The following is a 19,029-nucleotide window of genomic DNA, read 5'->3' as shown; positions in this document are numbered from 1 at the left end:
TACATCATAAATGTATTATTGTGAATCCTCTAATATGTTAATATATAGAATATAGTTAATAGAAATATTTCTCTTTACAAAAAAAAAAAAAACAACTAGAAACATTTTTGATACAAAAAGTGGTTTCCTGATGTATGATGCTTTGTCAAGGAGCTAATTTTTTGGAAAATTTGCTGGCTGCTGTAGATCTGGTTGCATCTACATATATGTCAAACTCCTCCCTCTGAGAGACTGTTCTCATATTTTAGCTTTTTAAATGTGAGTGGTTTCGTCAGACTTTCTTCTCTTTAATTTAAAAACCTGCATATTTTCAAAAATTATGTATCAGATAGCAGCAGAATACATTCAAAGAAGGAGAGTGCTTCAATCTTCAGTTATTGTTCTTATCCACCTGAATTTCACATACATCATACCAGTGTAATCCTAGCATCTGATCTCAATGAAAGAAAATCAAGGAAAACTTTGTTTATTTAGCTTATCAAAGAGAAGGCTAAGCAGTAAGTGGATCCAGTCTGTAATTACCAACACAAGGAAAAGTTACCTGATACTAGAAAGCTCACAGACAAAAGTGTCACTAGATCTATCAGAGTTCAAAGGAAAAATAAGGTGCAGATTTTTAACCATTGCAACAGTTTAGTGTATGAGGTAGCATTCCACAGCTGACCTGTGACTGAATAGAGGGAGTCCATAGTCTTTTGCACATGTCTGGGTGACCTCCAAAGGATCAAGCTCCTTCCCTTCTTCCAAGATGTGTTTAACTGGTGTGGAAAGCCGAGGTGAATGAAACAGTGTCATCAGCTGCAATGTTGGTCTAAGAGTTCTGTCTGTAGCTTACCCTCATGTAAACAGTACAGGGGGAACGCTGTGTTCTTCTAACTGGTCTCTATCGAGGACAGAACTAACTCTGAATGCCTTTCCATGCGCTGAATCACTTTTTTGTTGTTTCTGTTATTAACATCCTCTCTGAAATAGACTCATCGTGGTTATGAGAAAAAGGCTGTACACCAAGTTCACAAACTGAAATTAGCTTTTTCATATATTGAGACGTGTTACTAACTTGAAGCCGCGTCAGTGAAAAGATTGAAGAAATACAATTCCCATTTCCTCAAGCATGAAGGATCACTGACAGCAGCAGCATATGGTCTCCCTAACATTTTCCTGTTCAGAAGCTGGGGGAGGTCATGATTAGGGAAAGTAAAGACCTCAGATGAGTGAGTAAAGCTCTGAGAGCTGGTGTATGACAGCTTTTGTGTACCTGATGGAGAGCAGAGAAATTCAGTCTCTTCAGTCTGAAATGTTCCTTTAGGGAAGGTGTTCACGATATTTCTTTGTTTCACTGAGGCTGCAGTTCTCTCAGTGCCTGCAGCCCAGGTCTCTGCAGAGACTGGGAAATGCAGATGGGTGTGGTGAGGATCCCCATCCCAAGCAAGTGACTCCTCCTAGGAGTGCCATAGCAGAGCCCACCTGAGCAGAGGTGCAGGGCTGAAGGCAGCCTGCCAGCTGATGAAAATGATTGGAAAAGAATTGTTCTACAATGCATGATACAAGTTAATAAAAATGACATATAATTAAATTGTGTCTTTTTTGTCTATTTTTTGTCTATTTTTGTCTATTTTTGTCTATTTTTTGAACATCCAAAACACTGAAAGAAAAGTGACAAAATATTATTTGATATTAATATCTAGTCTTATATTAATGCACTTAGTTGAGAAAATTTAAAACAGGAAAAGCAGTGCTAATTTTAAACTATTTTATTTTAAAATATTTTCACATTAAGTTTAAAATGCAAAATTAAAACTGTTAAATTTTGTCCATGGTTTGGAATATCTGATGTACCTAACTTCAGAAAAATTATTATGGTGACATACTGGTTTTGCTAATTTTCATACTTATTAATAGAATCGAAGGACTTGTAATTTATGACCCTGAAGTGGATGTTCTTTGGTTGTTCTTTGCACAAGGCAGCCTCAGAAGTAAATCTGGTATCTGATAGATAACTGACAACTGTGTCATGCACACTGTTGGAAGAAGATAAGCATAATTTCAAGTATGTCTGTTTCCATGTACTTGTTTGTAGAGTTTGAGGTTTTGGCGCTTTTGAGGAAATTAATTTGATGAGACATATGAGAAATAGATCTTAGGAGTATCAGGTTACAGTAATTACTGATATTCTTCTAACAGCAGGTACTCCTTTTTTTGCATTTCTTAAAAACATTTAAGTTCATTTTAAGTCACTGGTTTTAAGTGTTAATGGGACACAATGAACTTGATTGGTGGGTAAAATTTCCTCTGTTCTTATATAATATTTTATCAACAAATCCCTGCTAATAACTCTCACCTTGACTTTCTTTACAGGTCCTTGCCTATACTGAAGGCCTTCATGGAAAATGGATGTTCAGCGAGATTCGAGCTGTTTTTTCAAGACGTTATCTTCTCCAGAACACAGCTTTGGAAGTGTTTATGGCAAACAGAAGTAGGTCAAAATTTATATTTGTTGCATAAAATTGTGCTAGTGGTTATTTTGTGTTTTATTTATCTTAAAAGGAAAATTCTGTGCTTCCTTTGATAAAGTGCTTATGTCCGTTCTATAATGCTTCCTCTCATATGTGCTCAGTGCAAATTTTATTAAAATCAATCTCACTGCTTCCTGTCCAGCAGTGAGATTTATTTACAGAACCAGATCATTGCAATTGGTAAATTCTTTTGATGTTGGATAGGAAATTTGCTTTTTCAATTGTCTCACCCTTCTCCTCAATTGTCTGTAAATATTTTAGTGGAACATATAAAAGGATATTTCTTTCCCTAATTATAAAAGGAATTAAAGTTAAAAAGTACCAGAGCAATAAATGGATCTACTCGGTTTTCTGTATTTGCTACTCTGAATCACAGTTCACTGGCTGGTGAGGTGTGTAGTGGTCTTTTACCTTCAGGATCTCTGATGTAAATTTTGATTTCAGCTGGAGAACAATTCCTTATTCCTGGCTGTTTTAAGACACTAGTTAGAAGAGCAAATGCCATGCCAGCTAATGAACAGCTTCTCAGCCTGATAAGAGATTTTATGGGTTAATAGTAAAGTGTTGTTCCTCTGAAGTAAGCAACACTCAGGTCTTCTGCAAAATGGGAGACTTAATGCTAAAATGTTAGCCAGCTAATTATACATAGGTGTGAAAAATGTCAGGAATTTCTGTTGTACCTTGGATCCCCAGGAGGATAAAAGTGGAACTGACTTCTCTCCCCAAATAAAAACCTGAGCATTTTAAAACTACATGCAGGTGAAGAAACAGACTGCTGCAAATGTTTTACTGGTACATATTTTCCTTTCTTCATTTAGCTTCTGTTATGTTTAATTTTCCTGACCAAGCAACAGTGAAAAAAGTTGTGTACAGCTTACCACGTGTTGGAGTAGGAACCAGCTATGGTTTGCCACAAGCCAGGTAATTTAATTAACATAGTTTTTATATTTTGTGTTTGTTGTATTATACAGTTGGTATTTTTTAAATATCAGTGCTAAAACATTATTCCTGTCAACTCTAGATTTTCTTTTTCTTAAGGTTAGTATGAGAAACATTACACTTTACTTACTATATGGCCTGTTAGTATATGGAATAGAAGTAAAAGAAGTAAGAGATAAAAAAGTAAAAGAAGTAAATTAGATAATTAGATGTTTTCCTTTTCAATTACAGGAAATAAGCACCTTCCATTGAAAATACTTACACCTTATCTCTTCAAAGTCTGGTTTTAAAAATGTATAATCAAATGTTCATCCTTGCTGTGATTTTTATGCAGGATGTGAAACTGAACTTGACTAGTTTTTGTGTTTGCTGAATGTAAATTATTTTATATATATGAATGTGTGGGATTTTACTTCATTTCTTATCAGCATAGTGGCTATTTTGCAATTTTCAAATTTCTTCCTTTCATTAGTATAGTGCATTCTTCTTCTTTTCTTTCCAAAATTGAGGAGCATATATATTTTTGAAAGAACAATAAAGGTTGAGTTTTAGAGATTTTCACATACTATGGACAACTACAGTTTTTATTCCCACATCAACATCAACATCAAATCAGCCTATGGCCAGAAATAAGGCTGCAAATTGTCAGATCTTATATATTATAAAAGTATTCCTGTTTCAGGGAGAGGTGAGATGATCTTCATGTGTACTTCACTGTGTTAGAGTGGGGACATTTTTTGTTTGTTTTTCAGTTCAGGATTAACTTCTGGTCAAAATGAGACAGAAATAAAGAAGTATGAGGGAGCAAGGAAACAGCATGATATTAACAAAATATGGTGCTTTGGGCTCAGACCCCCATTTGGCTTGATTTGGCCAAAAAGCCAATGACTTAATCATCAGTGTAGTGTCTGGGATGTGTCTCTCTCTAAGTCATTTCCTACAAACTAAAACTTCTCATTGTCCTTGTTTTATCCCAGTGCAAAATGTGGAAATACTCTGAAGTGTCAAAGCATTTGTAGAATTGGAGAACTGTTTCATTCCCAGATGAACATCATTCCCTGTCATGAGCCCAAGAGTCTCAGGATACCTACGGCTTGATCTCCTGAATGTGCTGAAGTCTTTAGGCAAACTGCCAAATTTCTCAAGTTTTCAGTGAGATCAAGGCGAAGTTGGGGCATTTATTTGGAAGGCGCATCTTGTTAATATTTGCATTGTTCTTCCATATACTAAAGTTAAAGGAAATGCTGTCTCTAAATGGAAGGTAATAGCATTCTTTTCTGAAATAGAAATGGCCACATGTTCTAGCACAAACAAAATGCAAATTTCTCAATCAGAATTTCATATTTACAGTGACATTTTTTACTTTTGAAATTCATATCCTTTGTGCATTATTCAGTGAATAATTGTCTGAAAAAGTTTGTTGATATATAATTATTTAGAAAAGTTTCAGCTTCAATATAATATGCACTTATTTCCATACCTTTTTGATTAAAGTTCAAATTGAATTGAAAATGGCTTGCTAGCCTTCAGAATATATCTGGCATATGGTAGTGAAGTTATTTTTCTTTCTTTCTGTTTTTTTTTTTTTTTTTGTGTAATCAGTGTATGATTTATGCATAATAAAAACTCCATAATCATAGTTCTTTTTCTTTTTTCCCCTGTCTGCATACCCTTATTGTCTTCAGTAGGATTGCAGTGGAATAACTGAGGGGAAATCTGGCTCTATAACTGCTCTGTAGTTAATCTTTAGTTGATAGAAAATAGTTTTCTTTCCTGTGAATATGTTGGCTCTGGAATGCTAATTTTTAAAATTAGGCTTATTTGCGTAACTAAAATAAGGTGAAATTATACTGAATAACCAAAACGAGCTGCTATACTGAGTAAAACATTGTCCTTTTTTTTATCATCACTTTTCCAGATTAAGTTGTACCTTAAAATATCTTAACAAAAGAAGATCTTTCTGATTGTTTTGCTTAAGTTCTATAGTTCTATTTCTGCAAGTAATATTTCCTCTCTGATACTACTCTGATAAATGTCACCTAGAGTTAATTACAGTTTAATAGTAAATACAGTTTAATTAATTACATCATAAAGGCTTGCACTCATGATGGAAACATTCCAAAGAAGTAAATTACTTTTAATGCAGTACATGGCTTTTAAGTGTATTTCTGTTTTCCTGGTGAAATTCTGGAATTATGAAAGGTGAAAGGAAATAGAAGTAAATAGAAATATTTATGATCTAATAGCTCAAAGGATTAGAAGCAGGTGAACCATTATGACTTCCAAAGACTCTACAGACCTGTTGTTCAGAGCAAGTCTTCAGTTTGCCTCTGCTGCCTTTCGAAACAGCTTGTTTAATGCTTTGATTCAACAGAGTTCAAGCCTGTCCTTAATGTTACAAAGAAGTAATTACATCCTTAAAATAAGTCACATGTTGAAGACTTCAGTCTGATTTAGTAATCAAATTAGTCTGTCTTTGATAAATGCATTTTCACTGTTTCTGAAACATGTTGCATTGATTGTAGTTTCCTTATGACCTTGCCAAATGATACAACTGGGCAAACAAAGCTGTGTCTTTTAACTTCTGCCGCTCCATATGATTCTACATAGGTAGAATAATATCCACTTTTTTAGCATGGTATTATCAGACTACTTTTTATGATTCTAACCCCTGAGGTGTTAGAAGGGACACACACATTACTGATGTCTTTTTATTGAGGGCAACATCACAGCTCAGAAACCAGCTGTGAGCTGCTCAATGGTTTCCTAGCATACTGAGATCAAAGAATTGGTAAAAGATACAGTATTTTTGCCCCTAAAGATACTGACACCTTCCCCTGAAATTCTGTGGGCTATTAAAGCATTAGAGAAAACAATGGCTTCAGTTAATAAAACCAAGAAATTAAAATTATTTTTTTTCTGAAAAAAAAATGTATTTTGGCTGTTAAAGTAACTATATTCAACATCAGCTCAGTTCTGCCGTGTCAGCAGCTTGGTGATGGATCTCCAGATCTCAATACAGCTGGTTGCAGAGGTTGAGTTTTGTGAAGGGAGAGAGGTATAAAAACTAAGATTTTATGCCATCAAAGTATAAAACCCTTCTTAGAACTTTGATTAAAATGAATGTTGATGAGTTTTTTGCCTTTCCTTGGGAAATTACTTTCCCAAGTCTTTATTTTTTTTTTTCTCTGAACAGGAGCTACACATGACATCATGCAGGTGCAAGATGCGTAAATATTTTTTGTATAAGATTGCATTGTATCTAACTAAATTAAAAGTGACTGTGAAAGGGGGTGTGTCATATTCCACATATGGAATATATAACATCCCTTCCTTCACCAACATGGCCTGAATTGTTTTCTAAATAAATTTAAATGTATAAAAATTGAAAAATTGGATCATTCTGTTGTACATCAGAGTCTTCTGCAGTTCTCATTTTGAGTAGATATTTTGTGGTTCTCTATAAGCAAAGGAAGCACATTCATTTGTGCATCTTCATATTGGTGATGGCATATTGAAGAAAGAAATAGTTTGATCAAAGTTGGGTGGTTTTAGCAAAACAGAAAACAGTGGGTCTTCCTGTGTTAGCTGAAACAAGCAGGTGTGGAACCAATTTATTGTGCATAATTTCTTCCAGTCTCTGTTGAAAAAATGTGAATCTTTCAAACACGGTAGATAAGGAGTAAATAAGGATGTTTTTAGTATATTTTGATTTTCTGTAGAGTTCACTCAAATCAGGCATTCAAATGCAAAGTCCAGCACTTGACAGTTTATAGATTTTTGAGACTCCCTAGGAGATTGTGAAAAGTCTGAAAGCAGCTACTAAGCTGATACATAAATGTTGTTTTGTCATGGGAGGAACAGAAAGTCTGTGACATAAACGCTTTGTAAATTTAATGATCTCTTTAGTATTTTTATTTTCTATGTTTATTAATTTGCATGTAGCATTATTCAGAATTTACAGGAAAACACATGTCTTTGAGAGTTGTACTGTAAAATTAGTTGTTATTCTATGAAATGCAATATTAAGTATGATTACATTTGGATATTTCTTTAGATAAATTGTTTCATAAGCATTATAGAAACAACTTTAAAATATTTTGCATTGCCTCATGTGTACTAGTAAAGTGCATTTATGTTTGGTATCCTATAGTCTATTGTAAAATAAGGCTAGCCAAGCTGGCAAGACCTAACACACTGCTATTTGGGTAAATACCCTTGCATGGTCATTTTTGTATGCCCAGTTTTGGAAGTTGAAATATGGCAGATGTTGACAACTTACACACTGGCAATTTAGACAAATAATTGTAATTACTTTGATACACTCCAGTCACATGCCAATACTCATGCATCCTTTCTCTGGAAATAGAGTTTAGTGCATCTCCAGGAGTATGTGCATGTATCTTTAGAAGTAGGTGGTTCACATTTTTGTAAACACTGCGCAGTTTGACACCTTGTATATTACTAAGTTTTAAGAAGATACTCAGCTTCCAGAGTCTAAAAATAACACATAGTGTGCCCAGGGTGCAACTGAAAGCTGAAGCATTGGGTGTCCCTATTTAGTCTTGATAAGCTGTGTAAATATTACCACATACATTCTTCAAATTCATTGAATTCAGACTACTCGTTAGGAATTGTCTTTTTTATTGTTGATGTTCTTAACAGGTATAAACATTTCTCTATTTTTACACATTTCTAAGATCTAAATTTCTTCTTAAAAAGGTATCTGAGGAGATGAATTTATTTTCTTTACAAAGATTTCCTTGTCTTTCTCCTTTTTTAAGGCAAGAAGTATTTTCTCTAGAAATGAGTTTTGAACAATGAGACTGCTTCTGCCCGTTGCAGATTTTTTTCTTTAATGCATTAGTCTAGACTGACTCTAGTCTCCTATGTTTTACCAACCAGGGACAGTATATACAATGGTTAATTTAAGACTTGCTGTGTGGTATTTGTTTATTGTGATGTTGTCAAATTGAATATAGAAGAGTTGAATATAGAAGAGTTTCTGCTTTTTTCTTCCTTGGCAAGTAGTTTCTCCTTTATCCAGCCGTGTAAGTTTCAAAAAATATGTGGAAAATGAGGATCATAGACACTCCTGCTCCTCTTCCAAATTTGAATGAAATGCAATTTAGAAGTCATTATGAAGAGACAGGCAGATGAACATGTGAGCAGATAACTGAGTAAAATTTGTTTCTTTCAGAAACCAGGCTATAAATAGAAATCTTCAGGTTCACTGGGATTTAGGAAAGAATCATTGGTAGTTGACCATACAGGAGGTGCACAAATTGTGTAATAAATACAGTCAACCTGTGTGATGGAAGTGTATGTCATTTTAATCTATCACTCACTAACATTAATGAATTTATCTCAATATAGCCTTTTGAAACAGGGACATGGTATTCCTCTTTTATTCCTTCTGGACAAGCCTGGCACCAGGAGGTCTGCAGTTTCTTTTAATCCCTGTCTTTTAACCAGATTCAGAATAAAATAAACCACAAAATATAATATTCTGATTTATTGCAATGCTGTAGTAGAGATAAAATAAAACATAGCTCCTAATTTTAGACATTTCTGAAATAAGGGTAATAGTGTCTTCTTGACTTCATTAAATGAAATAAAAAAGCTTCTGAGACAATCTGAAATCAATCACACTAAAAATGTTGCCCTACATCTTAACATTTAATGAGACTCTTAAAAAATCATTCTTTAAATGCATTTCCTAGGAGAATCTCTCTGGCCACACCCCGACAACTTTATAAATCCTCCAACATGACTCAGCGCTGGCAGAGACGGGAGATATCCAACTTTGAATACTTGATGTTCCTCAATACTATAGCAGGTAAGGCTTCTGCCTCTTTAATCCCTTGTAATATGTTTATGTTTGTCAAAATCTTAAGCAACATGACTCGATAGAATACATTCATCCCACTAGAATTCGGCTGCAGTTTTGTGATATATTCTGAAACACACACACATTACATTTTATCAGAAAATGCACAACCTATCATGGAGACTTTAGATTCATGTATTGCTGTGAAGGCTGTTCCTTGCTCCCCTTCTGCCATTTCCTCTGCTGACAGCTTTGTCTGAAGCTTTATTAGAGTCAACAAACCATTGCCAGAGAGTGTCTGGAAATAATAATGGGAAAATGTAATTTCGCTACTTCATCATTCTCAGCAACAGCAACTAGACAGCAGAATAACAACAGTATTCTGCCTAGTACAGATGTCACCTGGATTGTGGTGTGATTAGATTACAGCATCTTTTCTCATTTAGTTCTTTGAGATGAAATATAATATCAGATTAGGTATTTAAAATGAGAAATAACTGCCATAGACATCCATTTGTTATTGGCAAAAGAAGAGCTTTTCTGGCAATTGTCATTAATTAAACATCCAGGAAGATATTACTCCTTTCACCTTTCCCTTTTCTATGTGTTAACTCCAGTGTTAATTTTAAATGTAAAAAGCAGCAGTTTTCTACACCATATACAGAAATTTCCAGGAGATTGTCTACTATTATGATTCCTGCCTGTAGCACACATGCTGCTTATGAACCTGCCTGTGGAGAGCCTCATACAGACATTTCACTTCAGTGAGCTTTAATTTGAAACCCAAATTAAATTCCACCAGGCATCACTTTGTACTCCAGTGTTACAACTCTCATCTTTACTTGGTCCTGACTTTTATGCTTGAGGTTATCCTCAGGCCAGACATAAGACACATGTAAGTGTGAAACCCAAAGGTAGCACTTGTTATGCTGACCAGTCTGGGGACAGTCACTGCACTCTTCCCAGTAGGGCAGTGGCAGAATTCAGGAGCTGTCAAACTCGCTTGCTTTGAACCCTCAGGCTTTGGCCTCTGTGCTTAGATGGTAGTCATGGTCCATGCATCGAGTCTTACGGACGTTAATAAATGTGTCATCAACTTATCCCAGTGTGATACACAAGTGTTACCACTGAACAGTTGGAAATCTGAGGGCATGTTTACCTTGAGCAGTGGAGCAAAAAGCAGAATCCCTGAAACTACTGGAGATCAGGGCTGGAAAGTCCATATGGTGAAGTCCAATGCAAGTCACCAGCTTGGTTCCCAAGCATTTTAGCTGCGGTCCCGCAGATCTCTGCTGGAGGAAGGAGCCCTGCTGAGTGTTTATTGCCTCTGGTGCAGTGCCAGAATGCCTCTATCCTGCTTCTGGACACTGGCCTGTCTCCAGCTGCTCCGTGCCTCTCACGCATCCGCTGCCCTTCTAGTGAGTAGGAAATGCAGGCAGACCCTTGCTGGCTCCCTGGCTGCCTCACCTGAACTGGGAGGATTTACGGGAGAACTGGGAAGTTAGCCTAAGTCCCCTCAGTCCTTGTCCAATACATTACCAACAGAACTGTCCTTTGCTGGTAATTTCCTTTTTGTGTACTCATTTCTTCTGTGAGCATCGAATTTAAGCTCTTTGAATGAGAGTAGACAAGAGATAAGCCATTTTTACTTTTTTTTTTTTTTAATTTTAATCAGTTTAAAATTCTAAGGTCATTATTTTGTAGGTACCTCACCAAAGCATTCAAACCTGGAAGACAGCGTTATGTCTGAAGTCAATTAGAAATTGCAGTAACACACTAAAATATCTCAGTTAACAAGATTCAGCCTGAGCATATTCCCTCAGAGTATCTCAAAAGTCTCAACAAAAATATTTTTTGACTTGTTTTTTGGTACTAGTACTACTGGGCAAGTTTTATAGCCGAACACTTGGGGTGATTGCATGAGACAGGATTCTCTTAAGGTCATTTAGTGTCACTCATCTGCCTTATAACAGGATGGCTTGATATTAGCATTCCATGTTCCACCTGCTATGGCCAAGGTTTGAAGGATTACTGACTATTTGTTATGTTTGGTGTGTGTCCATGAATTTCTGTCCTATTTGAAAAAAATTGTTTGGTCACTATCCCTAGAAATCTCTCTCTCTGACTCAAGGCATTTGATTTCTAGCAGATTTATTGGTATCAGTCTCTTACAGATAACTCTCATTTGTTCATGTAATCTCATGATTGCATAGGTTAATTGCATAGGATGCCTTGCTCATTTCACATCATTGTCTATCATCTCATAAAATCTTTCAGCAGTATGTGATTTTAAAAAAATTAGAAGAAAATTTATCCTTGGTAGCCGAACTTGCCAATGACACACACAAAACCTTTTCTGAAAATAACACCAGAGAATAAAAGCTGACTGAAACCCAACAGGCAATTCTATACATGACAATAAGGTCTTTATTCTAGTTTGGAACAAAACCCAAAGTTTTCCAACTTTTTGACAGAAGTAAAAAATCCCCTCAAGTTATTTTTTGGAAGATCAACCAGGTTTTTTAGTTTTAATGAAGTCTGCACTTCATCTAGAAAGCTCAGTTCCAAAAACTCATGAAGTACTTGGGGATATTTGCTAAGAATCTCCTCATAAAGTTCATGGCAAGGCAGAAACCCACCCACAATAGAGTGCACATTCGCTCAAAGTCTGGTCACTGGGGAGAAAGTTTCGAAGAAGAAATATATGTTAGAAAGTCTAGAAGTTCTCACATCCCCAAGCTGATCCTGGCTCCACCATTGCATGGCCTTGTACCACCAGGGCCTGAGATCTGGGAAACTGCAGGGCTGGGGGCTGTGAGGCAGTCTGAGTTACACCACTGCATTAACAGCTTTGCCTGCATTTCTGTAAGTCTTTTTGAAAGGTGTTCCTCAAAAATATTTCACTTACAACAAATAAGTGATTTCTGATAAAGCACTAACAAATAAGTGTTTTCTGATAAAGCACTAACAAAATAAGTAACTCTACCAGAGATACAGTCCTGGAAGCGAAGAATCTCTACTACTTGTTGCCCTGGTTTTGATAACTGCCCAAGTACACCTGTATTAAACAGACACAAAATCTTAAATGTACTGTAGACAGGACCTTCAACAGTCAGAAGAAAATACAGGATTTTCTATTTTGTAGACAAAAATAGAGTACTGAATATACTTGTGACCTCCTTTCCTAAGTAAAGATGTATTTTCTTTTCTTTCTTCTTGGAAATCCAATTTCCAATTACAGTCCTAATTATACTCTTTTGTAATGAGATTCCATAAGAAATATCTCCTTATAAGTTACAACTTCTCTGCCAGTAATTGTTAATGTAATGACCTAGTTTTAGTATATAACTGTTTATTTAAGCAGCATCTTATTCTCTAATGGTATTATTGTTTTCAGCTATTGAGAAATATATCCATCCTCTTTTTTTTTAATTCATGTTGCCATTAAGCTCCTACTGGCTTATTCAGCAAATCTGAGCTGTAGCTTAGTCAGAAACGTGGAGGTTTGACACTTAAGAATTGTGGATTATCTGCTGGTAAGTGGGGGATAAGTAAGGTCACTTCACTGTTTTCTCATCCAAATAGAGATCCACTAATAAAGTGGTTTAGCACATCTTTTGCCCATTCTTTGTAGCTTCCTTTTTTTCTTCCAATAGTGCTTAATTAGTCTCTAGCCCTCTACAAAAGAGTAAGAAAGCACCCATGTTTCTTTGTTATCCTCCTCTGAAGTTACACAAGAAGAAGAGTGATGTTCAGAAGTGAGGGTTCTGACACCAGCTTATTTCTCCCATTGTGACATCATGCAGCCAGGTCCTCTCCCACAAGAAGTCCTTTGCCTATTTATTAGTACTGTTAATTACACAGACTGGTTGGTGTCTGTACAACGGAACCATTGAAATAAATACATTAATCTCTTCTTGAATCTCTCCCTGGTTTTCTGGTATGTCTGTCCTGAGTAGCATGGCTGTTCTATAGGTCCTTAATATTTGAAGTATGCTCTTGAAAAAAATCATCATTCTATGACATTTTCTTTAGTTCTTATGTCATCCTTTCACCCCCTAGAAACATTGCCATGCTTCATGTTTAGATTAATTGTTTCTACTGTGATGTGTGCTCACAGATCTTATATGCTTAATAACTTTCTGCTTCAGCTCTCAAAGATCTCTCTTTCTAGATCATTTCCTATCCAATCCTATGTGTGATTACTGGCACTTGCACTGGCCTGATGTCTCGCTGCAATTTCAGTTCAAAATCTCTCTCCATCTTCAAAATTCTAAAGCCTTGTTTCAACCTGTTTCTCTGGCCCCCTAGTCAGCTATTTTCTCACCTCCCTCTTTTGTTTCCAAGCTCTTCCCCTCTTTCTTGCCCTCTTTTCTGGCTCAAGCATATTTCATCATGTTTACAGCTCTGGGCTTTCCTCCCAAAGGTAAACACTGCTCTCTGCTACTTATCAATCAGTCTCAGTGTTATACTCTCCATGGCCCTGGTTTTTGTCCTGGCTCTGTAGACATAAGCCTTCCTGGTCACCTCCCCCCTCCTCCCTCTACCTGCTTCATTCTCAGGGATCCTTTTGTTTTTGCTGTGATTATACTAATTGTCCTCTCTGTATGGGACCAGCATAAATGTCAACTGAATCCTCTGGGTGATATAGGAAACAAGTAATTTTTGCTATTCTCAATTAAAAGATTACTAAAAAGAGTGCTTAAAAGTAATCCCACTACACCAAAAGGTATCAGAAGGAGTGGGAACAAGAAGTTGTTTTTAATATTATTGCAGTGCTCATTGTTTTAGCTAGAAGTCTAGATTTCAAATCCATTTCTCAGTATTTATCTAATTTCTGCTGTTTGATTTCAAATTGCAGTGCATTAAATGTGTGCTTGCATTTGTATTTATTGGAATTTTAATTCTTTTAAATCCTACATGTCAGTGCTTTTAAAAGAAATGAAGAATAATTGCATCCATAATTTTTGTGAGTAATTTCTTCTAGTGGAAAAGGATTATTTTTAAAGGTTTATGGAAAAAAAAATGACATCCTCAATTAGGTAATAAATTCAGATGAACTTCTTCCCCCTCACCTTTTTTTTTTTTTTTTTGCCTGTTTAGCATTTTCCACTTTTTTACTCTGTGATGTACAAGCCCTCACTGGTTAATTATGTATATATTTAGCTACTGCATGTGTTGGGCTTATTATTGTCATCTAATTAGATGTAACTCGAACTACTTACTTCTAGAAAAATCATTAAAAATTCTTTCCTAATGACCTAGAGATGACAAAATGTCTGTAAAGTGTGAAGAAGCAGACAAGCACAGGAACATCGCTCTTAAAGAGTGTTAATCCAGATGCTGCAATCATCTAATTAAACAATATTTTGCTGTCATTAACATTTTCACCAAGGAATTGCAGTTATAATTTCTTTGTCAGCTGTCTCTAGCTCGCTTTACCTTAGAAACTAAAGTGCCATATAAAAACATTAAATTGGATGGTTTAATTAAAAAGTTTTTTTTTTTTTAATGAAGAAACATATCCAGTATTTCTGAGATCTCATTTACTATGCCTCATTTTTATTGTTCAAGTAGATTAGTGTCACAGGCCTTGCGATATTTAATATTCAGCCTTTAATATTAATCTCTGTAAGCCTACTTGAGGGGAAATCTGAAGGCTCTGAAAAGGTGTAGGGACTGCCAATAGTCATACAGGTTTATGTTCTATATTTATTTAGCTAAAGAAAGGACCAAATAATTCTTGTTGGAAGCAGCAGACAATTGATGAGATGGCTAAGTATATTCATCTGCTGACTTTTCTCTGAAAATAATCAATTGTGAAGCCAGAACAGATCAAGACAGCATTTCTAATAAAGTGAAGCCACTAATATTTATGCATGTTTAGAATTAGGGATTTGTAATCCCATTATAGGCCTAGATCACTGTCCTCCGCTCAGATAAGTACAGATGTGTGGTCTTACCTTGCAGGTTTGGTCTCCTTTCACAATTTAAATTAGGTTCATCTTCTCGAGTCAGTTTTATTTGTTGCTATTAAGGAGGAAATTGTTGAGTTGAAAAAAATAAATCACTAACATTTTTATTAAACAAGTTAAGAGATATTCTTAGTAGTTATTATCTTCATAAATAAAACATGTTTTATAAAAATTGAAGAAGGAGAGAAGAGAATATTTTAGGTTTTTTCACAAGTCTTATATTTACCAAATACATAATCTTGAAAGCTTCATAATTTGCAACTTATCCTACCTAAACTGAGAGAGAAGCTGCAATAATTTCTCACTGTGAGGTAAAAAAGAGGAGTTACTGCAGTGTTCTGACATGGAGCTAATGTCACATGATAGTTTCTTCATGTGTCTATACCATGAGTAACCCCTCAGCAAAAGAGCCAGCAAGGCTCAGGATTGCTTTTTCCTTTTCCTTTTTCCCCTGATTTTCCCACATGGAATGGGAACAAACAGTCAAAATCTTGTTGACTGAATATTGACATTGAATTGATATGAAATTAATGAAGTAAGTATCAAAATTAAATGAAATCACAATATGAAAAAAATCTCAATTTCAAAATAAAACATAATTTTGTATGACCCTACATTTCCTTTCAAAATTTTGCAAAAGGGTGCTCTCACTTTTTAAATACTTCTCTAAAATGGTTACAGTTGAAGATTTTTATTACTGTGAGCTCTTTTCCATACAAATTTTGATTCTAAAGAGTCTTCATTTTGGCTTATGCTTTGCTTTGTAATAGACTGCAGTCCTCTCAGTCATTCTCTTCCTGGATCTCAAAGTTCTTTTAGTCTGCTCTCTGCATAAGCACAAATGTCTTTCTATTGTGAAAGCTTTTGCACACTCTTCTGCTAACTGAATTAAAGATTTTGATGGTGAGAAAAACATTTATTGTATGAAGCAATAGTTTTATAGAGGCCTTATTTTAAAGCGCCCTAAATTTAATAATCTCAAGAAACTTTACAAGTCATATGCAAATAAACCCTTGCCAAAGAAGAAAATTATATTCTGATTTGAAGGATGTAGAAAATTAGGCAGATTTGTCTTCCTGTCTTCCTTCAAAGCATATAGAGCCCCCTCCCAAAAGTCTAAAAGAATAAATATTCTAGCAGAGCATACCTTTCCTTTTCCTTCCTTACAAGGATAAATTCTCGTATACTTCTTGATATAGTTGTTTGACACATTCTTGTTCTGTCCAAGAATTGTTTGGCATTCATTCATTCATTCATTCATTCATTCATTCTTGATATAAAGAAGAAGTGATTTTGTTTCCATCCATCTTCATTTGTGTATGCAGTGCACAGTACTGGAATTGCTTGCTTGACAAAGTGATATTTGCACCTTAATTTTTTTTTTTGCATTCTTGTGAACATCTATGTTTTCAGAGTGTAAAAATGAGGACACACAATTATTAAGAATATGCACTTCTCCTGTATTCAGTGAAACTATGTACAAAATAAAAACATGCTTTTTGTTCATCAGCTTCTCTTGAAAAAATAAGGTGTTTGTAGAGCAGTGAAAGTTTCATTAAAGCAGAACTGATTTTTTGTGGAGAATTGCAACTGCTACTCAGAACAAGGAAGCCTGTGTTTTCCTGTGCCGGGTGTTGTACCCCAGGAATCTGTCCAGAATCTGGAAGGAAGCAGTTAGTGAGACAGGGCTGTAAATCTGCTGCAGGACTGGGAATTGTTAACCTGGATTATTTCAGTCTGCTAATTATATTATATAAATACACACACACATATATTTATGACCTGATTTTGGTTTTTAAGTCTTATGTTGCATATTGTGTGGTTCTCACTATAGCATTAGGATGGACAGCTCTGTACTAAGAAATTTCATTTGTCTTATCACTGACATGTTAGATTCTGCTAAATACTAGAGAATACAAAAAATAACAGCCTTTCCTAAACATGCTTTTCTTTGTGATGAATTCATAATTTTTAGTTAATTGCAGTTGAAGATTGTTCTTTTGAAATGGTATCTATACATGGTTTTTTGCACATTTGAGCTGCTGGGATGACAGCAGTGTTTCTTTCATGATTGAAAAGAGTGGCCTGGGGTAGTCAGCTCTGTCTTTTACATGGGAGAACTGTTTTTTAATTTTAAAAGTGATTAAAAATAGTGTTACAGCAAACATGAATTTCATCACTTTGATTCCACAGTTGCCATGGAATCTCACCATTTCTTCAGTGAAGAACCATAGGGAATGATAGATTAGCATGGACTATCTAGGATAGACCTAGATTTGCAAACCTCAAATTTACCGCCTTGCTGTTTGGAGTCTCATTTTATCTTTGCCAACTATGATACTTCATGAACTTTCTAGGAAATAATAGTCAAGTTCTTTTGAATTTCTATATTCATGCTATAAAAATATTTTAATGGAAATAAAAAAGAAATTCTTTATTGGCATATGGTGCATTTTAGTTGATCTTAAAAGATACTGTACTTTTTATATTATTTCAGTTTGTGTTGACTTCTGGTTCACGATAAGTGCACTTAAATGGCTGCTTTTGTCTGGAAGATTTAGACCTGGTTCTATCAAAGTGGTGGGAACTGGGAACATGTGATGCAAGAAATGTAACCACTACATTTTTTTCTAGCTGGACAAGTGGACACTATTTCCTAATTGTTAAAACTTTCTTTTTCGATAGGACGAACATACAATGATCTGAATCAATACCCTGTATTTCCATGGGTTTTAACAAACTATGAATCTGAAGAGTTAGATCTGACCCTTCCAGGCAACTTCAGAGATCTATCAAAGGTATGCTTCATTCTTGTTAAAGAACAGTAATCCAGTCCTTTTAGAAAGACATTTTGTTTTATATTTATAGTCTGGTTAAGTAAGGTCTTTATCGTAAACTCATAAAAGCCTGAAATAGACGTTTCTATTTTAGAACTATTGTATACTGAATCTCTGTATTATGCTGCTTCCATGTCCCTGACTTATCTAGTTCCAAATCTGCAACTCCTCTGTACCTTCTGACTTATGGAACAGGAGTGCATCAGACCACTTGATCTCACTAATTATGCCTCTTAGTTTATAACAACTGATCCTTTGGAAGTAAAACATTTGGACTATATTTCACTTTATTTTGCAGTGTATAGAATAGTAATATAGTATCAGCATCTTCTTTTGATTTAATAGTTAGTAAAGGGGTATTTTATATTTTAGATCCTGGAGTATCTGATCCTTGTTGTTATTTGTTGTGTTTTTTTCTGTCCAAGCTGATTTGGGCACTTAATGTTTTACAATAAAAAAAAATTTCTAGCGTTTTTTTTTTCTCTAATGGCACTAATTGTGATCAATACCCAGCTCTGGTACTCTGGTTGTGTTAACAGACTGCAGAGAAGGTCTGTCCTGGCCAAGCATAGCAGAAACATATGGAGAGGCTCTACTTTTGGCCAGCTAAAATACAATAAAAAAAGAGCCTCGAAACCGAGCTGTGGAAAGTATCATTCCTGTTTACTATCAATTAAGAAAATGTATGCACTCTCTTGCCAGTGAAGGTGGCAAGATAATGCATAGTCCTGCAGCATCCCCAGTGTGAGGTTTCTGTTGTCTGGTGTGTCAGCTTTGTTGCATCCTTACCACAGCTCCTCATCCAAGAGGGAGAAGTTGCTTGTACAAATTGAGTGAGGCTCAAAACCACAGGAAGCTGTCACTCATTGCCTTTAGGAGTGAGGCTGGAGAGGAGAAAATGACCCCCAAGGCCTGTTCTGCAGTCCTGTGCTGCA

At 35.4% G+C, this 19,029-nt stretch overlaps 1 protein-coding gene across 7 annotated transcripts in view; it reads left to right on the top strand.

The window, feature by feature from the left end:
• The window catches only part of NBEA (neurobeachin), a 459,156-nt gene that overhangs the window by 356,821 nt on the left and 83,306 nt on the right, over positions 1–19,029 (top strand). For all 7 annotated transcript variants that reach the window (XM_077173791.1, XM_077173789.1, XM_077173793.1 and 4 more), the window contains 4 exons: positions 2,356–2,473; positions 3,332–3,434; positions 9,176–9,291; positions 17,943–18,055. In XM_077173791.1, coding sequence (XP_077029906.1) covers positions 2,356–2,473; positions 3,332–3,434; positions 9,176–9,291; positions 17,943–18,055 — 450 coding nt within the window. The remainder of the gene's footprint in view (positions 1–2,355; positions 2,474–3,331; positions 3,435–9,175; positions 9,292–17,942; positions 18,056–19,029) is intronic.

Source organism: Agelaius phoeniceus, chromosome 2 (assembly GCF_051311805.1).
Source record: "Agelaius phoeniceus isolate bAgePho1 chromosome 2, bAgePho1.hap1, whole genome shotgun sequence".
Classification (NCBI taxonomy): Eukaryota; Metazoa; Chordata; class Aves; order Passeriformes; family Icteridae; genus Agelaius; species Agelaius phoeniceus.
Note: the sequence above shows the minus strand (reverse complement) of the source record. Positions and strands in the feature narration are given on the sequence as shown.